The 25,656-nt window shown below is 38.1% G+C and overlaps 1 protein-coding gene across 5 annotated transcripts in view; it reads right to left on the minus strand.

The window, feature by feature from the left end:
- The window catches only part of POLN (DNA polymerase nu), a 181,332-nt gene that overhangs the window by 64,487 nt on the left and 91,189 nt on the right, over positions 1-25,656 (minus strand). For all 5 annotated transcript variants that reach the window (XR_006729414.1, XR_006729413.1, XM_045528184.1 and 2 more), the window contains exons 14-16: positions 20,577-20,633; positions 19,551-19,604; positions 18,816-18,881 (exon numbers count right to left, since the gene is read on the minus strand). Coding sequence is in view for 3 of the 5 variants with exons in the window: in XM_045528184.1 (XP_045384140.1) it covers positions 18,816-18,881; positions 19,551-19,604; positions 20,577-20,633 (177 nt within the window). In the remaining 2 variants the exon portion in view is untranslated. The remainder of the gene's footprint in view (positions 1-18,815; positions 18,882-19,550; positions 19,605-20,576; positions 20,634-25,656) is intronic.

Raw genomic sequence — 25,656 nt, forward strand, 5'->3', positions numbered from 1 at the left:
CAAGGGAACAGCTGTTACTAATATTATGCATTAGCCAGATCTCCACAGAAAGACAAATGGCATCTAAGAGGACTGCCCCCACAGACCATTCATAAGGAAATTCCTTGCTGGCCTCCCATAAATAAGGATATGCAAATTGTAACTTTAGGTCTCCAGGTTAAGTCTAACTCCTAAAACTAATAATGTCGATTATAAGTTTATCTTCCTAGTTACAGAACAGAGACAAGATGATATCAATCATTCCTCCACCCACCGGGGGACATCTACATTACAGATTCTTCCTTTAGTCCCTTTTCCTCTTCATTCACCTTACCTGATGTAAAATGTGGATTTCCTGGGCCTCACAAGAATGTAAGCATTTGCTTCACTGCCCACCTCCTCCTCCTTTTTCTTTCTGTATGCCCTTTCCCCTTAAATACTGAAGTTCCCAAATTCCCCTCTGGAAAAAGCAGTCAAAGATGCATCTGTGGTTTATGTTTTTCTGGCATCTTTGGTTTGTGTTTTTCCGGGTGCATCCTCAAACTTCAGCTTAATAAATCTCCATTGATTGAGATCTTTCTTTGCTTTAGTCACTTATTTTGTGTTGTCAACTTCTAAGTCAGGGAAGCAGAGATATACCCTTAATTCTTTAGATCAGTTTGAATTTGGTTTTCTATTACCTGTACCTGAAAGTCCTTGAGTGAACGCAGGGATTGGTGATGTTTTAAACCCTAATTTACACATGTGGGGAACAGCACCCCATCAGCATGGCTGACCCAGACTTCTACCACTCTTCCCTCAGTCATTCTCCCTCCACTCGCTCTCCTCCTTCCCAAGGTGCTGTCTGGGGTGGTGGGTGATGGGGGGAGCCTACACACCACCATGGCACCAGCAGGGAGGGGCCTGTGTCACCAGCTGTGGCTGCCCTGCCCTATGCCCTGCCCTGTCTGCTTCTGCTGGTGAAGTGTCTGGGAAAGACCATCATCTGTACTCTCAGCACAGCCAGAGTCTGATGTCCCTCTTCTGCTGACTTGGCCCTGGCAGTAGCTCTGGTGACACTGATATCTCCTGAATCTCAGCTGTATCCTCCCTGTGGACCAGCCCTTGGACTGTCCATCTCACAGCTCCCCTCATGGTCCAGGCAGCACAGGATCCAGGGGTCACGGGAGCTCCCAACCCCAACTCATGCCTGTTGGGCCCATGGAGACTTCGCGGGAGAGAGCAGCTTCAGGCCCTCTCTGCCCAAACACCACCAAGTGTTAGCCTGGCACCCCTGAAAGCCTCAGTGCCTGTGTATCGTACAGCCTATGGGGGGCTGCATTCCCCTCTCTGGCTTTCTGTCCTCACCTTGGTTTCTGACACAGAAGGGCCAGAGTCAGTGTCTTTTGGAGACACTCACACTGCCCCACTCTGGGTTCTGTTCTCCCGCTCTCCGGCTCAGCAACTCTTCCCAGCTCAGAGGAGTTGCCGTCTCCTTCTTGTGAAGTGAACTACCCATAGCATCTTGTATCCTCTCTACTCAATAGCTTTCTTTATAATGTTAAACTCTGAAAATACAAGGCTTTAAGTCTTTGTATAATAATTAAGAGAAGCTTCTGAAATTCAAAAATTAACAAAATGCTTGTTGATCTCTAGTACCTGACACTTTTCTTGTTTTTGCTGTGTTCTATCACAAGTTTTAGTTGAAAGCCAGAGCTGAGCACTGACTTCTTCGTTCTCAGCTGTAGCTGCACTCCCTCTAAAGTAATAGAGGCCTCAGCCATCTCTAAATAGCAAGAGATGCTGGGCATGAAATATACTTTGGGTGGTCTTTCAAAACTACACCTGTGCTATCAAGGACTTTGTTCAATTATAGCTGCTGATAAGGAGACTTCAGCTTCCAGGAAGGTGGCATAAACACACTTTCCTTATTCCTCCCACCAGGTACAACTAAAACCCTGGGCATTACATAGAAAGCAAATGTAAGAAGATTCTGAAAGGGGAGCTAATAAGGCAGACTGGCTAGGGACCACGGACCCAAAGAATTACACAGAGGTGAGTTCCCAGGTTTCTTTTTGTCTAATATGTTACAGACTGGGTGCTGGAGAAGCCAGTAACCTGGAAATGCCAACAGACACTGACCAAAAACAGAAAATAAAAAAGCCTGCTCTCACTGGCCACAGGACCAGAGGAGGAACAGCCTAGCAAGACAGAAAACTTCTAGACAATGAGCACACTACTCCAGCCAAGCACCACAGAAAAACTGTGGTTGAGTTTAGCACATTTTGCAAGCAGTTTAGCAAGAATCCTCCCATTCTTGATACATTGCCAAGATCCTCTTAGCAATTTTCCATCCACTGACCCCCTCACCCTGCCTGTTAGCTGGATTTATCCCCAGCTGCCCTTGCAATATTTGGAGTTAAGTTCAATCTTTCTCCCCTATTGTAATAGTCTTTTTAAAAAATTTATTTAATTTTAATTTTTTTAGAGATAGGATCTTGCTCTGTCTCCCAGGCTGGAATGCAGTGGTGCTATCATAGCTCACTGTAACCTCCAACTCCTGGCCTCAAGCGATTCTCCTGCCTCAGCCTCCCAAAGTGCCGGGATTACAGGTGTGAGCCACCACGCCCCGCCCCCTATTGCAATAGTCTTAAATCATCTCTTTCTTGCATGTTTAAGTCTGGTGTAATTTTTCTAGACAAAATATAACATATCAAAATTTGTGGGATAAATTATCAGGTAGCATTTGCTAAAAAAACTAAAAGATTAAAAAAAATTTATGGGATAAAGCTAGAATAGTGCTGAGAGGAAAATTTGTAGCACTAAAAATGCATACATGAGAAAAAAGTAAAAGCCTCAAAGTAATAATCTAAGCCCCCACCTTAAGAATATAGGGGGAAAAAGGCAAAATAAACCCACATCAAGCAGAAGAAAGGAAGTTGTAAATAACAGAATTCAATAAATTAAAAACAGGAAAATAGAGAAAAATCAATGAAACAAATAGCTAGTTATTTTAAAAGATCAATAAAATTGACAAACTCACTAGATTGACAAAGAAAACAGAGAAAAGATACAAATTATCAATATCAAGAATGAAATAGGGAATATCATTACAGATCGTACAGACATCAAAACGATAAGGTGGCTGGGCACGATAGCTCATGCCTGCAATCCTGGCACTTTGGGAGACTGAGGCAGGAGGATAATTTAAGGCTGGGAGTTCGAAACGAGCCAGGGAACTATAGTGAGACCCTATTTCTACAAAAAAATATTTTAAAAAATTAAGCAGGGGTGGTGGTGTGCACCTGTAGTCCTAGCTACTCTGGAGGCTGAGGTGAGAGAATTGCTTGAGCCCAGGAGTTTGAGGGTGCAGTGAGCTATGATGATGCCACTGTGCTCTAGCCTGGGTAACAGAGCAAGACTCTGTCTCAAAAAACAAAACAAAAACCAAAAACCAAAAAATGGTAATGTTATAAACAACTATATGCACATAAATTTCACGACTTAGAAAATATGAACAAATTTTTGAAAACCACAAACTACCAAAATTGACCCAATGTTAAACAGATAATATGAACAACTCTATAACTATTAAGGAAATTAAACTCATAATTTACAAACTCTACAAAAAGAAATCTCTAGGCCCAGATGATTTCATTAGAGGATTCTATCAAATATTTAAAGAATTATTACCAATTCCAGATAATATCTTCTAGAAAATACAAAAGGAAGAAACACTTCCCAGTTTATTTTATGAAACTAGTATTACCCTGATACAAAAACCAGATAAGACAGATTAATATCTCTCATAAATATACAAACAAAAATCCTTGAAAATATTAGCAAATAGAATTTGGCAACATATTAAAAAATATAAGATCCAACAATTGCACTCATGGGCACTTATCCCAGAGAAATGAAGACTTAAGTTCACACAAAAACCTGTAACAGCTTTATTTGTAATAGTCAAAAACTGGAAACAATCCAGATGTTCTTCAAAACTGAATTGCCACTCAGACCTAAGAGCTTCAGGTGATGATAAACTGACCGTGGGGAACTTAATATCTTTTTTCATAATATCAGATATTATAAACATATTCTTTTGAAAAACTAATAATTTTTCTCAAAATTATAAAAACCATCTTCTATAAAACATATATTTACTGTTAAAAATATTCCTAAGAACACTCTCTTAACTAAAAGAATTCATTCACTGTATTTATCAAAATCTTACCATGTGTCAGCTATTATGAAAAATGCTAGTTCTTAACATACACAACCTCTAAACAATTAATATTTAAATAATATACAAACTACTGGAGGAAATTCCTTTACCTAATAAATACAAGTTGTAAGAGCTAATGCTATATATTTTTCCCTAAAAATGTTTTCCATCAATATACATTAGCTATATTTAGCACTTGATAACTAAGATTTAAGTTCCTGATTTTATTCTTTCCTTCAATAATATTTAGTAACTACCTTTCAAATGGTAGACACTGTGCTTGTTTATTGGGATAAAATGTTGAAAACTTTAGGAGCCTATGGTACAGTGAAGGCAGTCACTAGCAAGGTAATAGTGACAGGACAGGGTCAAGGAAAGACTGCTCTGGGAATATAATGAAACTGTAGTAAGTTAAGAATAGGGAAACGGACCAAGGGCACAGCACTCAGAGCCTAGAAACAGACCCATGCATTTATCAAAATTCATAAGTGACAGGCATTAAAAATTATTGTAACTTCTTACAATAACAATAGCTATAAGAAGCATTTATCCAAATGGAAAAATAATCAGATCTCTATCTCACACTTATATAAAAACAAATTCTATGGGAATTAAAGACCCAATGTAAAAAACAAAACTTTAAAACTATTAAAAGAGAATTTGAGTATCTTTATAATCCCCAAATAAGAAAGAGTTCCTTAAATAAGACACACAAAAAGGGCCAGGCACAGTGGTTCATGCCTGTATCCTAGCAGTTTGGAAGGTTAAGGTGGGAGGATCGCTTGAGCTCCATAGTTTGAGACCAGCCTGGGCAAGAGCGAGACTCGGTCTCTATAAAAATAAGAAAAATCAGCAGGGCACGGTGACGTGAGCCTGTAGTCTCAGCTACTCACGAGGCTGAGGCAGGAGGATCGCTTGAGCCCAGGAATTGGAGGTTGCAGTGAGCTATGATGACACCACTGCACTCTAGCCAGGGTGACAGAGTGAGACTCTGTCTCAAAAAAAAAAAAAAAAGGGCACAAAAAAGCTCAAACCACAAAGAAAAAAATACAAAGTTGATGATATTAAAATGAAAAAATCTGGAAATCAAAGACATAGCATACAAGAGAAAAATAAACAACTCATAGATTAGATATTTATATAATTGAACAAAAGACTAGAATCCATAACATACAAAGAACTTTCACAAATTAACAAGAAAAAGACAAACTATTAAATTGAAAATAGGCAAAGGAGATAAACAGGCAAGTCACCGAAAAACTGGAATGACCAATAAACATGGAAATAAACTTGCCCTCATTAGTAATTAAAGGAATGCAAATTTAACCACAATACAAAACTAATGTACACTCATCAGACTGGTAAAAATTTTAAAGTCTGGAAATACCAAGTGCAGTGGTCTGTAGGGCAGTGAGATGTCTCCCACCCTGCAAGTGGGAGTGTGAATTGGTCCACCATCTGGAGGGTGTTTGGTATATTAGGAGAGGTGAACATCAGCACACCCTATGGTCAGGCAATGCTGGTGACATGCTAGGAAAACCCTAGCATGTGTCCAGGAATATTCACCACAGCAGCATTTTTTTCTCGCAGCATTGTTTTTAATAGTGAAAAAGTAGAAATAATGTAGTATATTTATACAATGACATACTATATAGCAGCCGAGACGAATAAACTATAGCTACTTCTGCCAACATAGATGAATCTCAAAACATAGTGTTGAAGAAAAACAGCAAACTACAGAAGGATAAGTACAACATGCTATCATTTATATAAAGTTTAAAACAGCAAAAAAATACCAACTATTAAGGAAGTATTATATATATTTAAGGGATTTTAAATATACATATGTATATGCAAGCATTAAAATGGTATGATAAACACTAAGTTTGGGATAGAAAAGGGAACCGAATTGGGAAGAACAGACTTGGGAAAGGATAAACAGGGGCTTTAAATGTACCCAAGTAACTTTAAGCTTTTAAACTGGATGATGGATACACAGATATTCATTATATTAGGTTCCATACCTTTTTAATAGGAAAAGGGGCATCTCACTGAACTTTGGAGCGGGGGCAGGAGGATGGGGTAAACAAGGCTCTCTGAGGACATGTCCCCTGAGTGGAAACCAGAGGAACTTACAGGCAGTCATCAGGAAAATAAGGCTGGACTGGAAGAAGAGTATTCAGGGATCTAGGGGCAGAAAAAGTAACTAAACAGAGGTAACAAGAGCAATGGCTTCAAGGCAAGGGAAGGCATGAGGGACCAAGGAATCATAAATGATATCAAAATGTTAATTTGGCTCCAACCCAGCTAGATACTAAAAAGCTAGTGCAAACATGCTAATGAAACATTGAACATATAGTTAGAAAAATAAAGAAAACTAAGGGGTAACAGACTTACTAACAAAGGAATCAAAAGCAAACATCCAACTAAATAATGCCTAGATTTTAATACAGCTACAACATTTTTTTAAAAAAGTAAATACTAAGCTAGAAGAAAAATCAGAACTTGAGATACTAAAGAATTTGTAAAAATCCAATGTGAAAGGTCAGATATTTTTAATTACATAATGCTAATAAATTCTGAGCCAGTATCACAAGTGGCATTGAGTGAAATGAGGACACTGACAAAACTGGCCCTGCTGATGTAGAAACTTTAGAAGGGACATCAAAGCCATGCATGATAAGGAGGTATTGGATGGTAAGAATGTGGCTCCTGGCAAGTGCAATGAGAACAAAAGTCCTCAACACCTTCCCATGAGAAGGCTTTTGTAAAAAGAAAATATGATAGTTCTAGGAGGGACATACAAAATAAGGATTGACAGGCATGAACCCTAAAATATCTGAGTTGGGGAAAGAAGAGAATTTAGATAAACAAAAGACCTCACGATGAACTCATGCCTACAGTGAAGAGCATGACAGTCCTGCATGGGGAGGAGACTTGGCCCATATTGTCAACACTGTAATCCTGATGATGGCCTCAAACCTGATGACTTTGAGACATTGAAAGACAATTCAAGAGTAGATCACACATCCAGTTTTACATTCAATAAACACTTAGTGCCTACTGCCTTCCAGGTACAGAGCCAGGCTTGGGGATACGTCAATGAAGCATGCAAAAAAGGTTCTTATTCTCATGGAATTTATAATCCAGTGAGGTGAACAGAAGCACAGGCTGTTACAATACAGTCTAATAAACATCATGATTGGGGAAACACAGGAAGTATCTAGGAGGGACCCCAGACTGAGGTTCTGATAAAGCAAATATTGACTAATGAACTACTCCTATGCTAGAAGAACATAAAGAATGCAGAGTTTTAGATGAACTAAAAATTATTAGGTTGGAGTTTCTACTTCTGCTAGGGATGTATACAATTGAAAAGAAAGTAGTTCCTACCCTAACAGTGAGGAAAGGCCAGATGATCTATAAAATCATCACTTTTCTTGAGCCCATCATACAGTGAAGTGTTTATCAGAGAACTGATCAATGCATGCATATGATAAAACTACCAAAGGCTGGAAAACATCCAAAAATATAGGGCCTGCTCCCACCAGCCATTCTTGATAAGCTCCTAATAATTGGGATATTAGCTAAAATACTCAGAAGGTCTTTCTTCAGGAGTGAAGAATAATTAGCCTTAGATGAAGCACTTCTTTTGACCTGCCTAACAAATCACAAAAGCAAGACCAGAAAGGAACAAACTGTTTCCAAGTAACTTAACTCATCCCAGAACAAAGCTCAGAAATATTTATGGGAGTGCAAAAAGATCCATTACCCAACAATGTAAAATCCACAATGTCTGCAATCCAAACAAAGATTACCAGGCATACCAAGAAGCAGGAAAATGGACTCATAATGAAAATAATCATCTATTGAAACTAATCCATAATGAACACATGTTGAAATTAGCAGACATAATTACTATAATTGCATTCAATAAATTGAAAAAATTAAGTAGATATATAGAAGATATAAATCCAAACTGAATTGCTGGAAATGAAAATTGTAATGTCTAATACAAAAAATACACTTGATGGCATTAATAACAGATTCAACAGGACAAAAGAAAAGATTAGTGAGCTAGAGGGCACAGTAGTAGAAACTGCCCAAATTGAAACAGAAAAAGCAATTCAAGAAAAGAAGAAAGATGAGTTTCAGCGAGCTATCTGATAAATTCAAGCCACTAATATATGCAGTTATAAGTGGAGTCCCCAAAGGAGAGGAGAGAGAAGGAGGGGTATAAAAAAGTGTGTGAATAAATAACTGCCAGTAATTTTTCAAGTTTGATGAAAACTATAAACCCACAGATCCAAGAAACTCAATGAATCCCAAACACAAGAAACATGAAAAAAATATATACCAAGGTACAGCATAATCAAGATTTTCAAAACTAGTGATAAAGAAAAAGCTAAAAGGAACCAAGAAACAAAGAAAATGATGACAGCAGATTTCTTATCAGAAACAATATAAGTGAGAAAAAAGTAACATCTTCAAAGTACTGAGGAAAAAACTTTGAACTGAGAATTTTACACCTCGTAAAAATAACTTTCAGAAAACAAAGGTGAAATAAAGACATTTCCAGACCTACAAAAGCCGAAAGAATTCATCAACTTCAGACTCACATTAAATGTCAAAGGATGTCCTTTAGACACAAGGAAAATGATGCCAAATAGAAATCTGGATGCAAAAAGGAAATGAAGAGCCCTGGAAAGGGTAACTACATGGGTCAATATTTGAGAATTTTCTTATCATTTAAATCTATTTAAAAGATCATGGTCTGTTTAAACAAAAATAATAAAATATATTGAAGGATTTATAATTTATATACTGTATAAAGTAAGATATATAACAACAGTAGCATAAAGGCCAAGAAGGTGAAAATGGAAGTGTACACCACTATAAGTTTCTTATACTAAAGGTAGAAAGAGATAACATTACCGAAGGTGGGCTATGATAAATTAAAGATGTATACTGTAAGCTCTAAATTAATCATTAAAAGAATAAAACAAAGAGGTAGACCTGATAAACCAAAAAAGGAGATAATGGAATAATTTAAAACCTCAATCTGAAAGACAACTGGCATGAACAGAAAACAAATAGCATGATAATAGACTTAAACCTAACACTGTGAATAATCACATTAAATGTTAATGGCTGAGCTACTCAATCAAAAGGTAGATATTGTGAGAATGGATAAAATAGCAGGACCAACTATATACTTCCCACAGTAAATGTACTTTAAATATAAAAAGACAGAAACATGAAAAAAAAGATAAAAAACAAATAAATATAAAGACACAAATAGCTTAAAAATCAAAGGATGAAAAATACCATTCTAACATTATTCAAAGAAAATTAGAGTGGCTATTTTAATATTAATATTAAATTTTATTTTTATTATTTCTAAAACTATTTAAAATTTTATGTTATTAGTATTAAATTAATACTTTAATATTAGAAAAAATAGATTTCAAAGCAAAGAATAGTATCAGGGATAAAAAAGGTTAATTCATAAAAATAAAGGAATCAGAGCCAGCCATGGTGGCACATGCCTCTAAGGCAGGAGGATCATGTGAGGCCACAGGTTTGAGGCCAGCCTAGGCAACACAGGAAGACCTCGTATCTAAAAAACTAAAATAAAATAAAATAAATAAATGAATAAAGGGGCCGCTTCAGCAGGAGGATATAACAATCCTAAACATTTCTGCCTCTATTAAAACAGTGTCACCCAAATGAGAGACTGAGACAGGAATCTCAATCAGCTGAGGTTTACTGAGCTGGAGCATGAGGACCAGCCTGGGAAGCCTGGGTCATGGTAGCTTATAACCTGTGTTCTGAAGGAGGTTACATGAGACATGGTATTTACACACTTCCTTAACAGGGAAGACCTGCAGCACAGAGGGCAGGCAGTGGAGCAACACAGACATGCTTGTGTTTTTGATTGGTCAGTGATGTTATGATATACAGAAGGAAAACAACTGGTTGAGTGGGCAGGGGAAAGGAAAAGAAAAAGGTAAATGAAGTAGATGTCTTAGGGTCTCATGGAAGAAGGATTGATTTCATCCTGTCTTTGTTCTTCATCTTATAAACAAGTTTGCAATTATTACCTGTAAGTGAAATATTTAGCAGATTCCAATTACATAGCCAATGGGGCAGCTTCAGTTTATAGGCCTTGGGGTTGCAACTATACATATCCATTTGTGGCACTGTAGCATTTATCTCTATCTGCCTTTGCACATATGCAAATTCCTGGGCCAGAACAGAGATTTAGAATAGGCCTGTGTGAATTAGTTTTCCTTTTATTTATTTTCACCACAAGAGCTTCAAAATATCTAAAGCAAAAACTTCAAGGAGAAAAAGAAAAATACACAATAGGAGATTTTAATACCCCTGTCTCAATAACTGAATGAACAATCAGACAAAAAATCAGCAAGGAAATAGTAGACTTGGACAATACTATCAACTAACTTGATTTAATTGATATTTATAGAACATTTCACCCTTCAACAGCAGAATGCACATTCTTTTCAAGTGCACATGGAACATTTACTAAGACAGATGATTTTCTGGGCAATAAAACAAGTCTGAATAAATTTAAAAGGATTCAAGTCATGCAAAGTTTATCTCTTGACCACAATAGAATTAAATTATAAATCAGTAATAGAAAGATATTTGGAAAATCACCAAATATTTAGAAACTAAATAACAACTTCTAAATAATCCACAGGTCAAAGTAGTCATCAAAAACATTACCAGGGTCAAGTGCAGTGGCTCACATCTGTAATCCCAGCACTTTGGGAGGCTGAGGCAGGAGGATCATGTGAGACCAGGAGTTTGAGACCAGTCCGGGCAACGTAGCAAGACCTCATCTCTAAAAATATTTTAAAAATTAACTCGGTGTGATCCTACCTACTTGAGAGGCTGTGGCAGGAGGACTGCTTGAGCCTGGGTGTTCAAGGCTGCAGTAAGCTATGATCATGCCACTGCACACCAGCCTGGGTGACAGAGAGAGACCTTGGCTCTTAAAGAAAAAAAAGAAAGAAAGAAGAAAAAAGAAGCATTACTAGAAAATTTTTTGAACTGAATGAAAATGAAAATACAATATATCAAAATTTACTGGACGCAAGAAAGCAGTAGTTAAGGGGAAATTTATAGCACTTATTAATTGCTTATATCAGACTAATGCCTATATCAGAAAATAAGAAAAGTTTCAAATCAATAAACTCAGCTTCTAACTTAAGAAACTAGAAAAAAGAGAGCACATTAAACCCAAAGTAAGCATAAGAAAGGAAATGGGACCAGCCTGAGCGAGACCCCGTCTCTACTAAAATTAGAAATAAATTATCTGGCCAACTAAAAATATATATAGAAAAAAAAATTAGCTGGGCATGGTGGCGCATGCCTGTAGTCCCAGCTACTCGGGAGGCTGAGGCAGGAGGATCGCTTAAGCCCAGGAGTTTGAGGTTGCTGTGAGCTAGGCTGACGCCGCAGCACTCACTCTAGCCCAGGCAACAAAGTGAGACTCTATCTCAAAAAAAAAAAAAAAAGAAAGGAAATGGTAAAAATCAAAACTTAAATCAATGAAATAGAAAAAAAAGAGAAAATCAATAAAACTAAAACCTAGTTCTTTGAGAAGATTGGTAAAATTGATAAACCTCTAGCTGGACTGATCATGGGGGAAAAAATGAGAAAACACAAATTACCAATATCAGGCATGACAGAAGTGACATCACTACAAATTCTACAGATATTAAAATAATAAAGAAATATTATGAACAACTTTATGCCAATAAATTCAACAATTCAGATGAAATGGACAAATTCCTTGAAAGACATAAATTACCAAGGCTCACTCAAGAAGAAACAGATAACTTGAATAGCCCTATATCGATTAAAGAAATTGAATCTGTAGTTTAAAATCTTCCCACAAAAAAACCCTCCAGGCCTAGATGGCTTCACTAGTGAATTATATCACACAATCAATGAAGAAATAAAACCAATTCTACATAAATTCTTCCAGATAACTTAAGAGAAGGGAATACTTCCCAATTCATTATTTGAGGTTAGTATTATCTGATTACAAGAACAAAGACATAAAAGAAAACTACTGACCAAGTGCATCATTACAATAGATGCAAAAATTCTGGACAAGATTTTAGCAAATCTAATCCAATAATAATACATCAAGACCAAATGGACTTTATTCCAGGAATGCAGAGTTGGTTTATCATTTGAAAATCTATCAATGTGTAATTCATCACATAAACAAACTAAAAGACCATATGGTCACCTCAATGGACACAAAAGAGAATTTGACAAAATACAATATCCACATAAAAATCCTCAGCAAGCTGTTAATAGAAGGGAACTTCCTAAAGATGGTTAAGGATATTTATGTAAAACCTATAGCCAATATCATTCTTATCAATGAAAGACTGAATGCTTTCCCCTAAGATCTGGAACAAGACAAGATGTCTGCTTAAACCATTTCTATTCAACATGGTACAGGATGTTTTGATCAGTGCAATCAGGCAAGAAGTAAGAGGAGAAAGAAGCAAAACTCTTTATTTACATGCAATGAGATCATCTACATAGAAAATATGATGGAATCTGCAAGAAAAAAAGTTGCTAGAACTAATAAGTTAGTTTATCAAGTTTGCAGGATGTAAAATCAAAATATAAAAATCATAATTTTGCATAACAGCAATGAACAATTGGGAATTAAAACAAAAATGCCATTTATAACAGTATCAAAAATATGAAATACTTAGAGATAAACCCGGCAAAATATACAAAAAGACCTATACTTTGAAAAGTATAAAACCTTGCTGAGAGAATTTTAAAAAGACCTAAATAAATGAACTTTCATGGGATGGAAGAACAAATATTGTTAAGATGTCAATGCCTCCCAGATTGAGTTCTAGATTCAATGTAATTCCAGTGAAAATCTCAGCAGACTTTTTTATAGAAATTGATGATTATAAAGTTCATATGGAAATGTAAAAGACCCAGAATAACCAAATTTTTTTTTAAAAAAGAACAATGTTGGAGGACTTACACATCCCAATTTAAAAACTTACTAGAAAGCTACAATAGTAAAGATAGTGTATTACTGGCATGGGAGGTATATAGATCAAGTGGGCAAAATTCAGAGTACAGTAGTAAACCCTTATATTTACGGTGAATTCATTTTTGACAAAGGTGTCAAGGCAATTAAATGGGGAGAGCATGGTCTTTTTAATAAATGGTGCTGGGACAATTGGATATTCACTTGCAAAAACGATGAATTTAGACACTTACCATATATAAAAATCATTTCAAAATGGATCATATCCCTAAACGTAAAACCCAAAACTATAAAACTTCTAGAAGAAACATAAAATAAAATCTTTGTGATCTTGGCTTAGGCAAAGATTTCTTAGATACAACATGAAAAGCATGATCCATACAAGAATCCACTGATAAATCAGAATTCACTAAAATTTCAAAGTTCTGCTCTTCAAAAGATGGTGTCAAAGAAATGAAAAGGCAGGCCACAGACTGGAAGAAAATGTTTGCTAAGTATATTTCTGATAAATGGCTTATATCTAGAATATATAAAGAACTCTCAAAACTTAAGAACAACAATCCCTTAAAAATGTGCAGAAAATTTGACTAGAATGTTTCACTGAAGAAGAAAACTTGATGGCAAACAAGCACATGGAAATTAATCTCATTAGTCAATAGGGCAATGCAATTAAAGCCACAATTAGATACCATAATACATCTATTAGAATGGCTAAAATTAGAAAGCTGACCATACCAAGTGCTGCTGGGGATGTGAAGGAAGTAGAAATCTCATACACTGCTGATGGGAGTGAAAATGGTGCAACCATTTTGGAAAACAGTTTGGCAGTTAATTAAAAAGTAAAACATACACGTACCTTATGACTCAGTATTTGACTCCTCGATATTTACCCAGGAGAAAAAAAAGTATATGTCCATATAAGGACTGTACATAAATATGTATAGTAATACCCCAAAGTGAATGATATCCCCAACTGGAAACAACCTAAATGCTGACCAATAGATGAATTTATAAACAAATTGGGGTACATAGATTCAATGGGATACTACTGAGCAATCAAAATAAATGCACTATTGAAACATAGACCAACATGACTAAATCTCAAAATAACAGTGCTATTAAAGAAGCCAGACAAAAGAGTACATACTGTGTGATTTCATTTATATAAATTTTCCAAAAATGCAAACTAATCTATAGTGACAAAAAGCAAGTCAGTTCTTGCCTAGGGACATAGGTAAATGTTGGGGGGTGGGAAAAAGATAGTATAAAGGGACACAGGATACTTTTAGGGATAATGCACAAATGGTAGCAATACTTTTCTCTTGGGAGCATATGAGTGTGAGAAAAGTAGCTTTTTGAAAATATTGAAAAACAGTTATAACCTGATTTTTTAAAATATTATTCCATGTATTTTGGGCAATCTAAGCAAAAAAATGTAATTCAAACTCTCTAGCCATTTTATGGTATTATATTACCATGTAACCTACATAGCGTCTGGTTAAATAATGTCCAGCTGGATTCAAGTTTTATGTGTAAAAAAATGAAAGCACAAAATTTCTATGAGAAAACAGAAGTGAATATTTAAATAATCTTGGAGCTGAGGAAAGCCTTTATGACATGAAGGCAAAAACAATAAGGGACTTCAGTACAGGGAAAAGTCACCACAGATAGTAGGGAAAGTACTGCCACACATTGCTTATGGCAAAGACAAGGGCTGAAAGCACTTTGGAAGCCAATCTATTATAATAAAAACTATTGAAAGTAAAAATGTAACATCCTTTGACCCATTAATTCCATACCTGTAAATCTGTCCCACTAAAATATAAGTACCAGTATAACAGGACATACATATAGGGTGCTTATTATAGCTTTACTCTTAGGGGGTAACTGCACAGTAATTGGCAGAACATACATTAACAAGAATGAAGGCTGGGTGAGGTGGCTCACGCCTGTGATCCTAGCACTTGGGGAGGTCAAGGAGGGAGGACTGCTTGAGGCCAGGAGTTCAAGATCAGCCTGGGCAACATAGCGGCAGCCTGTCTTTACAAAACAAACAAACAAACAAATAGCCAGGCATGGTCATGCACGGCTGTAGTCCCTAGTTGAGGGATGCTGAGCCAGGAAGATCGCTTGAGCCCAGGAGTTTGAGGTTGCAGTGAGCTATGATCATGCCATTGCACTCTAGCCCAGATGATAGAGTGAAATTCTGTCAAAACAAAACAAGTACAAAATAAAAAGGGACTCTGTCAGATGACATATGGGGACTTCCACAAGCTATTGCTCAAAGAGAAAAGCAAGAGGTAGAAAAAGAAAATTCTAATTCTGTAAAATAAATAATGACAAAGTCATTACACGTCTCCGTGTATATATGTATGCATATATATGGGTGGATTTGTATAAGATTTTATCATAGCTCTGGAGGAAAACATGCATATGCACACTCTAGTTTGCTGTCATGGCCTACCATGAGCATTGGGCAGGGGTGAGATATGTGGGTGAGGGGGAGGGAGTGTTTACAATGAAAACAACATATATAACGTGATCCCATTTATGTAAGTATGTGCGTGTGTGTGTGTGTGTGTGCGCACAAAGAGATAAAGATGGTCACCAAAATGTTAATGAAAGTTATTGCATGGCTATGGAGTTTTGTGTGGCATTTACTTTGTTATTTATATTTTTATCTATTGTTTGAATTCTTTAGAATTATCATATATTATTTGTATAATAAAAAGCCACTTTAAGTATGGCAAACAAGAATATATAGTTTAAAAATTAAAGGGCATTGAGCTGGGCACAGTGGCTCACATCTGTAATCCCACCTACTTGGGAGGCTGAGGCAGGAGGATCGCTTCAGGCCAGGGGTTCTAGACCAGCCTAGGCAACATAGTGAGACCTTCTTCTCTAAAAAAAAGTTTTAATAAATTATCCAGAGGTGATGGCATGTGTCTTAGTCACAGGTACTTGGGAGGCTGAGGCAGAAGGATCACCTGAGCCCAGGAGCTCGAGGCTGCAGTTAGATGTGATGATGCCACTGCACTTCAGCCTGGGTGATTAACGGGCAAAGGAAAACTGGAGAAAAATAATTCAACATTTTATAAAAGGTTAATCTTTATTATATAAAGAGCTTTTCCATACCAATCAGAAAAAATAAACATCCTCCAGAGAAATGGGCAAATATCATAAACAGGCAATTCACAGAAGAAGAACCGTTTTATGTAGTCAACCTCACCAAATTTTTAAAGGAATGGAAATCTAAAAAATGAGTAAGTAATCAAAATGAAAATTTCTTGTGTTGGCAAGGATAAGGAGATCAAGCATTTCACATACTGTGTGATGGGAATATAATATTTTTGTTAGGAAGGATAATTTGGCATTGTAATTGAAAGCCTTAAAACATATATATACTTTGACTCAGAAATTCCATCAAAAAATATACCAAAAGTATACATACAAGTATGTTTATAGCATCTCTGTATAAAATAATTAAAACTGGACCAGGCGTGGTGGCTCATGCCTATTATCCCAGCACTTTGGGAGTCCGAGGTGGGAGGATCACTTGAGACCAGCAGTTCAAGATCAGCCTGGGAAACATAATGAGACTCTGTCTCTACAAAAAATCATTAATAAAACAAAATTTGCCAGACGTGGTGGTGAGTGCCTATTAGTCCCAGCTACTGGGGAGGCTGTGGTAGGCAGGAGGATCACTTGAGCACAGGAGTTTGAGGCTGCAGTGAGCTATGATGACACCACTCCAGCCTGGGCAACAGAGTGGGACCCTGTCTTTAAACAAACAAACAAACAAACAAAATATTAAAAGTGAAAACAATATAAATGACCATCAACAGGAAAAGCCATTAAGTGGACCACAATGCAGCTGTTAAAATGACGATGTAGACTTCCAGTTAAAGGTGGTGGCCGAACACACACATTATGTTACATCTACTGTTTCCAAAAATTTGATTGAAACAACAGAAAAATAAGTAAAACTAGAGCACCACTGAAAACCTGGGAGGAGTGCTGACTGCATACCAGGGCCATTAGAATTTCTGAAAGAGGATAAAGCACAACAAGTGATTATGTGGGAAGATAACAGAAAGCAGGAATTTACAAGCCCATTTAGGCAAAAGCAAGGACCTCCATAAAATGTGAGTGTTCCCAGCAGAATTCCTAAATAACCCCTAGAGAATAAGCAACATGAACTACTAAGACAAAGCCTACAGCAGATGTGGTTGGTTAAGAAATTAACCCAAGGGCAGTGTGAGGGCAGCAACTGCTTTCAGACATCGGGGTTAGTATTGGTATTGGTATTAGCATTAGTATTAGCCAGATAACCCCCAAAGAGCTCTCTAGAGTGGGTGCAAGGCCCAAGAGACGATGGTGACCCAGAGCTGCCTGAATGCACCCATGAGGCCACACCCCTGTGCAAACTCACACAGTCCCAACCCAGTTCCCCTCCCCATGGTCACCTGAGGCAGGCCCAGTAAGTGCCCCTTCTGCCTGTGTGCACTAGATGCACCATATATGCAAATGAAGGCCTGACCATCCACGGAGGGAACTCATGGGACAGACAGAAATGTTACCAAGGGGAGGGAAAGACTCACCTTTCCTTATTCCATAAACTCCCACATACTTGTATTTCTTTACCATGAACATATATCCTTATTTATACATATAATATAATGTATATTTAAACAACTCACATATTTAATTCCTATATTTAAATGTAGATTCAGATCAATATTTATTGATGTATAATTATAACCAGAGATGTTAAAATAAAAAAGCATAATAGAAAACAGTATGGCTTTATTTTTGTAGAAAAAATTGTATTTTATGAATACATATACTTAGCAAAAAGTATAGAAAGATAAACACCAAGAGGTTAACCACAGTGGAATAACAGATGACTTTTAGCCTAGCTCACACCAACCTCAAACCCCTGGGCTCAAGTGATCCTCCTGCCTTAGCCTCCTGAGTAGCTGGGACTATAGGCACAAGCCACCATGCCTCGCTAATTTTTTGTTTCTATTTTTAGTAGAGATAGGGGTCTCACTCTTGCTCAGGCTGGTCTCGAACTCCTGACCTCAAGCGATCCTCCTGCCTCAGCTTCCCAGAGTGCTAGGATTATAGGCAGGAGCCACCGCACCCACCACAAATAGTCTTCAACAACAAACAAAAAATGGAGTTGGTCATCACAGCATCAGATATTTCAACATATTTCTGGAAATCAGAAGCCAGCTGTCTAGTACAAATATGAAAAGGAATACAGGGGGGCCGTGGTGGGTCCCTTCTGCTCTCAGCACTAGAGTACGTAGGTTTCAGGGTGTGAAGAATCCTATCTCACTAACTCAGCAGTTCATGAGGAGAGGAACCTGTCTTGCTCCCCTGTTGTATTCCCAGAACAAGAGGTGCTAAATAAAAGTTCATGAAATAAATAAGCAGAATAAAACACACTTTATCAGTATGAGGTCTGCTCTTGGAAACTGCACAAATACACGTTGAGGCAAAACTTCAATAGTGAGGCATGGAAATTGGTGTTTAACAAAGACAGTTGTTTAAACAACTTACAGGATGCTTGGCTGAAAGTCTTCCAGTGACAGTTCCAGTTTGATTCCATGTAGAGGAGATGGAGCCCTTTATCAGTTAAGAAGAATCAGGTTAGACTCAAGCAATGCTGTGTGTGAAGTCAAGAACATGGGAGACCCTTCGCCTACAACATAGAACACTCACTGGCCCTAAACTCCCAATCCTGAAATGTCTTTCGGGCCACATTCCTGATATGTGATCAGGGAGCTGCAAAGAAGGAAGTTTCCCTCTAACCCACGTAAGAGCTGCACTAGGACCCGTAGGTCTTCATGTCACTCAGAAGTCCTGTGCATAGGGAGAGGATGGCCAATGTGCTATGGGGGACTTGGCATGGACTCAAGGTGGGGCTGTATGTCACAGACAGGTTCTGTCATGTGCTGTGTGGCTTCAAACAAGTCACAGAACCTCTCTGGCTGTAGTCTCCTCATGTATGAACTAAAACAGTAACATCTATCTCAAATTATTCCAGAAAAGAGATGCAATAATAGATGTGAAAATAGGAGTTCAGCTATAGAGCTTCCACGTAAATAGAAGATTTTAAAGTATAAAGCCAACCTATGCTGTAAGAAGACCTGAATAATAACAAAATCATGGTTTATAGTTTTAAGAATATTAGATTATTTCATCATTTACTAAAATTATACAAGTTCTATATGTATCTGAACTTATGCATAAACCACATTCCTAATCACAGTATCTTTTTTAAACTTCAGTTACCTTTTTCATGCAAGCCAGTAATCCATCTACATAGGTTGACTTGATCTTATGGACCTAAATTACAGACACAAGAACAATCATTTTCTTTGTTGAAGTGTTTAAATACGAACAAACGTCAAAGCAGTATTTCACAGAGTGCTGGGCATGCGCTGCTGGTGCCACCTCAGATGACTCTGGAGGCCCCGAAATGACCTTAGGTGGTATCAGGATTACATAACACTGACCCACAGAGAAAGATTTTGCCCCACTCTTTAAAAATAAACCTATTAATCTTGAATAATTCTAGATTTACAGAAAAGTTGCAAAGATACATAGATAAGTGGATGCCCTGACCCCTGTGCCCTGTGGTGGCCCTGTTTTAGTTCTCCCGCAATCCTTACATTGCTTCTGGGAGAAAGGGCTGGTTTGGTGCCCGTACATCCCCTCACCACTGCCAGGCCCTCATAAAGACAGCAGGCCACAGCCAGTAAGTAACAGTACCCATAGTATGGGTGGTGGCAAAGTTATGAACATGGTTCACAAACAACAGAGAACTTCTGAAGTACATGGCAGGTGTACAAACAGAGAAAAGGTGAGTAGCTTGAAGAGGAATGGGGGAAAATCATCAAATCCATGGTAAATGTTAATGCAAGATGACAAAACATTGCTGCGAAACAATCTCGCCAGGCCTAGAAGCCAGGGGAAGGAGGGTGGCTTTTGTGGGGGGCTTCTAAACACCGAATTCATGGATATCTCATTCACACTGAAGTCACACAATAATAACACTGGATATTTCCATCCAAATTTTCATTAATCTTCTTCTATTTATGACTTCTTGGATTCACAATGCTGAGCGGGGCTGATTGCAGACTTGAGTAAAATCATATCAAGGAACAAGTAAGCAGTGCTCACACAGGTTCAACCTGACAAATTATATCCCCTTGAGAACACTGTCAGGGAGACTTCAGCTCTTATGGATTTCTGTTAAGAAACAGAGCCATGTGCTTCCCTTCATCACCAGCTAACTTACCAAAAAAATTAACTTACCCGCCTGTATTCCAAAATTATCTTGGGTAATGGATGAAGGTCTTGCAAAGCGTTTAACTAAAAAATGAAAATATCACCAATGTAAGTCCTTCATTTTATTTTAACATTTTAAACACTTATTTTCAGCTGGAGAAAACCCTAGCAATAAATTATCTAATTGAGCTATTTTTCAAAACAAAGATTTATAATAAACTCAGTTTATCATGTGTTTTAATCTAATCCCTTACAAAAATCATTCTGTTGTCCATATGGGAGCTAAAAGCACTTTACATAAACTTGGAAATAAAATCCCCCTGAGATTTAAATTAGTGAAATCTAAATCCAGGCTGTGTAAAATGCCACATGAAGGAATAAGCTACGAAGATGCCTACAAACATGTAACTCAATAGTTTAGGAACACCCACATCTGAAACACAGTTACCTGGGCATAATCTCAGAGAGGTATGAAGTTTTGTGGGTATTTTTTTCTTTTTTAGAGACAGGATCTTGCTCTGTTGCCCAGGCTGGACTACAGTGGCATGATCATAGCTTACTTCAGCCTTGAACTCCTGGGCTCAAGTGATCCTCCCACCTCAGCCTCCCAAGTGTTAACAGCTGGGACTACAGGCACACGCCACCACGCCTGGCTAATTTTTAAAAATATTTTTTTGTAGAGACAGGCTCTCGCTATGTTGTTCAGGCTGGTCTCTAACTCCTGGACTCACGGGATCCTGCCTCAGCCTCCCAAAGTGCATGAGCCACTGTGCCTGGTCATGAGTTTTTAAATTAACTTTAAAAATCAAAATATAACATACATACAGGAAAGTGCGAGATAATAAGAACACAGTTTGTTGAATTCCAACAAACTGAACACACTTGTGTAACTGCCACCCACATCAAGAAATGGAACATTGTAGTTTGCCCAGTAGGAGCCTGCTCCTTCCCCAGAGCCAACTACCACTCTGACCTCTGCCACCACAGGCTACTTTTTCCTGCTTTTCGAATTCATATCAATGGAATAGGAAAGGTATTGTGGCATGACTTCCTTTGTTCAATATTAAGGTCCATCTATGTTGTGTAAAGCAGTATTGCATTTATTTGTACTGCTGTATAATATTCAACTGTATGAATGTGGGACAATTATTTACCCATTCCACCCTTGATGGATACCTGGCTTTTCTTCCACTCTGAGGCTACTATGAATAATGCTGCCATGAAAATTCTGGTACATAGTTGTAGTTAACATATGTCCAGAGTTCTGCTGAATATATACATGAAGAGGTGTGAAATTGCTGGGTCAATTTTAGCAGAGATACTGCCAGTTCTTCAAAGTAAACATACCTGTTTATACCCTCATCAGCAAAGTATGACAGTTCTAGTTGATCCAGATCTTTGTCATGTTATCATTGGTCTTAATTTTAGCTATTCTGATAAAAGAGAAGTGATATCTCACTGGAGTTTTAATTTGTATTTCCCCAATGACTAACAAAGTTGGACACTATCCATATTTATTTACTATTGTATATGTTCTTAAACCCTGTTCATGTCTTTTGCTTATTTGAAAAATTGGTTTGTATGTCTTTTTCTTCTTGATGTTAGTAATTTGTTATTCTGGACAGGGTTTTCTTGGTCAGTCATATTTACTGGAAATATCTTCTCCCCTTCTGTGGCTTGCTTTTTCTCTTGTTTAATGGTGTCTTTTCATAGACAGTTAATTTTACTATTGTCCAATTTATCAATCTTTTCTCTTATGGTTGATGCAATTTGTCTCCTGTTTATGAATGTTTACCTACCTCAAAGTCTTGAGGATATTCTCTTATGGTAACTTCTCCAGTCTTTACTGTTTTGTTTTTATATTTAGATGTATAATTCACTTGGGTTTACACTGTGTACAGTGTGAAAAGGGGGTCAAGCCACACTGGCCTGGTATTACTTAGGTAACAGTCTTCTTCAGCACTTCAAAGAGCTGCCCTGTCAGAAACCATGGGTTTCACATATACTTATCTTGGTCCACTGTTCTATTTGTTTATCCTTGACTCAACACCAAATGGTATTGTTTAATTAATTCCTAGTAATTCCTATTGCTTTATAATTAGTCTTGATATCCAACAGACTAAACCCTCAAATAGTGTTTGTTTCTCCCCAAGATTATGTTGGCTCCTCTTAATTTTTTGCATTTCAATATAAATCTGGGAACAAGCTTATCAATTTCTACCAAAAAAACTCCTGCCAGGGTTTTAATTAGGATTATTTAGAATCTATAAACCAACTTGTGGGAGAACTGATTATACGATTTTAATGTTATAGTATAAACCACTAAATCTTATCACTCCCTATTTGAATAAAGACTGAGAACACAAGAGTCATGACCAGCCATAAAATTACCAACGAGGAGGTATCTTGCCTCGGTACAACCCATACTTGCAGTTCGTTTGGCGGAGGTATTCAAAGGATGAAAACACACGAAAATACTTAGCCAAGAAAACCGCTCAAGATCATCTAACTCTCCTTCTCTTGATACTTTACTTGCAAAATAACTTTCTAAACAACAGTCTAGCAGCATATCTTGACTCAAGCAGCCTGAGAACACTTGGAAAGAATTAGGTGTTTGATCACACAAGGCTGGGGTCAGAGGCAGGGCACTGTCAGCTGTGTAGCTCTGCACGCTCACCCTGTGCTCGGTGCTGGCTCCTGACACCACACTCTTATGACCTCCCTTCTCACTCTGGCCACTCCACAGTCTCTCACTGGTGCCTCCTTTCTCTCTAACCTCTAAATGTCAGTTTCTCAGAGTTCAAATCTGTGGGTATCAATGCTGTCTACATATCAGAATCACCAGGGAAGGGGGTTTCAGAAAACAGGCCCATGACTAGGCCACTCAGGCTATTCTAACTTAGTGGACCAACTGTGGGCCTGGACATCAGTGTGTCCCAAATGACCAGCCAGGGCAAAGGACCACTGTCCCAGGGAGACTTTAATAAAAATCAGCTGACAGTTTCCAAGTGTGTATCTCCATCACAGTACTTGTCCTGAGCTCCGTCCAGACCCAGCTGCCTATGTGACATGGCACGTCAACGTCTCATGTGCACTTCTGTCCTGATGTGTCAAAACTTAACACTTGAAACAACTCCTACCCCCGCCAGTAAACTATTCTTCTCCCAGCTTTCCCTGAGCAGTGGCCGTATCTATTTGCCCAGATGCATAACTCAGAGACTCAGAACTACCCCACGTCCTGACTTTCGCTCACACTCACGTATCAAAAGGTCCTTTCTCTTCTAAAAATGCTCTGAAAATCCATCTGCTCCATCTTCACTGTTATCACCTGGACTCCTGTGAGAGCTTATTAATAAGTCTCCTCCATTCTCCAACCAGCTACAAGAGTGATCTTTTAAAAACATATTTCCCGACTGCTAAATTTGACTGGCTTAAAACAAAGTTTTAAAAACCCAACATATCTAACACGTATTAGAATGCTGAAAATCCAGAATGCTGACAACACCAAATGCTAGCGAGGGTGTGGCACAACAGGAACTCTCATTCATTGCTGGTGGGAATGCAAAATGGTACAGCCACTTTGGAAGACAGTTTGGCGGTTTCTTTCAAATTAAACTCTTACCATATGATCCAGCAATCATGCTCCTTGGTATTTTACCCAAATGAGTTGAAAATTTATGTCCACACAAAAACCTGCACATGGATATTTATAGTTGCTGTATTCATAACTGCCAAAACTTGGAAGCAACCAATTATGTCCTTTAGCAGGTGAATGGATAAACACCCATATAATGAAATATTAGCACTAAAAATAAATGAGCTATTAAGTCACGTAAATACATAGAAGAAACAAAAGTGCTGCAGTCCCCAACCCCTGGGCTGTGGCCCGGTACCAGCCTGTGGCCTGTTAGGAAACAGGCTGCACATCACTGCCTGAGCTCTGTATCTCTCCCCACGACTCCCCAGCCCCCATCCCCAGTCCGTGGAAAAATTGTCTTCTGTGAAACCATCCCTGGTGCCAAAATGGTTGGGGACTACTGCATAAATACATATCACTAAGTGAAAGAAGCAATATGAAAAGGCTACATACTGTATGATTCCAACTTTATGACATTCTGGAAAAGGCAAAACTATGGAGACAGTAAAAAGATCAGTGGTTGCCAGGGGTTGGGGAGAGGGAAGGACAAACAGGCAGAGCACAGAGGATTTTCAGAAAAATGAAACCACTCTGTATGGTACTGTAATAACAGATCCATTCGTCCAAACCCATAGAATATATAGCACCAAGAGTAAACCCTACCTACATACAAGAGTTACACACCTATAGTCTTTGTGTGATCATGATGTATCAATGTATGTTCATCAGTTGTAACAAAGGTAACACTCTGTGAGGGATGTTCATAGTGGGAGAGATTGTGCATGTGTGGGGACAGCGTGTATATGAGAACTCTCTGTACTTTCTGTTCCATTTTGCTGTTAACCTAAAACTGTTCTGAAAAACAAAGTTATTTTTAAAAACCCTAAGATCATAGTTGCTACCTTATTTAAACTGTTCCAAGGCTACCCATATTACTAAAAGTCTACATTCCTCACCATGGCCTGCAAAACACAACAGGGTCATGTCCTTGTCTACCTCTCAACCCCGTCCGCTGTTCTTCTCCTGTCAGTCACAAGCTCCGGCCTCAGCCTCCTGAGCAGCCTGAGCCTTCCCCCATGCCAAGGCCTTGTTCCCGTTCTGTGCATGGGTAGTTCCTTATTGTCAAGACTCAGCTTATACATCATTCTTCAGAATTCTTTCTAGACCACTCAATCTAAACTGTCACTCTCTTTGTTATTCATTTTAATTCATTTTTTTTCTTTTAAGAGATGGGGTCTCGTTCTATCATCTAGGCTGGAATGCAGTGGTGCGATCAAAGCTCACTGTAACCTTGAACTTCTGAGCTCAAATGATCCTCCTGCCTCAGCCTCCTGAACAGCTGGGACTACAGGTGCTCAACACCATGCTTGGCTTCACTTTAACACTGAGGTCCCCAGCCCCAGTGCTGTGGACTGGTACTAGTCTGCAGCTTGTTAGGGACTGGGCTGCAGAGCTCCGCCCACCCCGCAT

This window comes from Lemur catta, chromosome 17 (genome assembly GCF_020740605.2).
Source record: "Lemur catta isolate mLemCat1 chromosome 17, mLemCat1.pri, whole genome shotgun sequence".
Taxonomy (NCBI): domain Eukaryota; kingdom Metazoa; phylum Chordata; class Mammalia; order Primates; family Lemuridae; genus Lemur; species Lemur catta.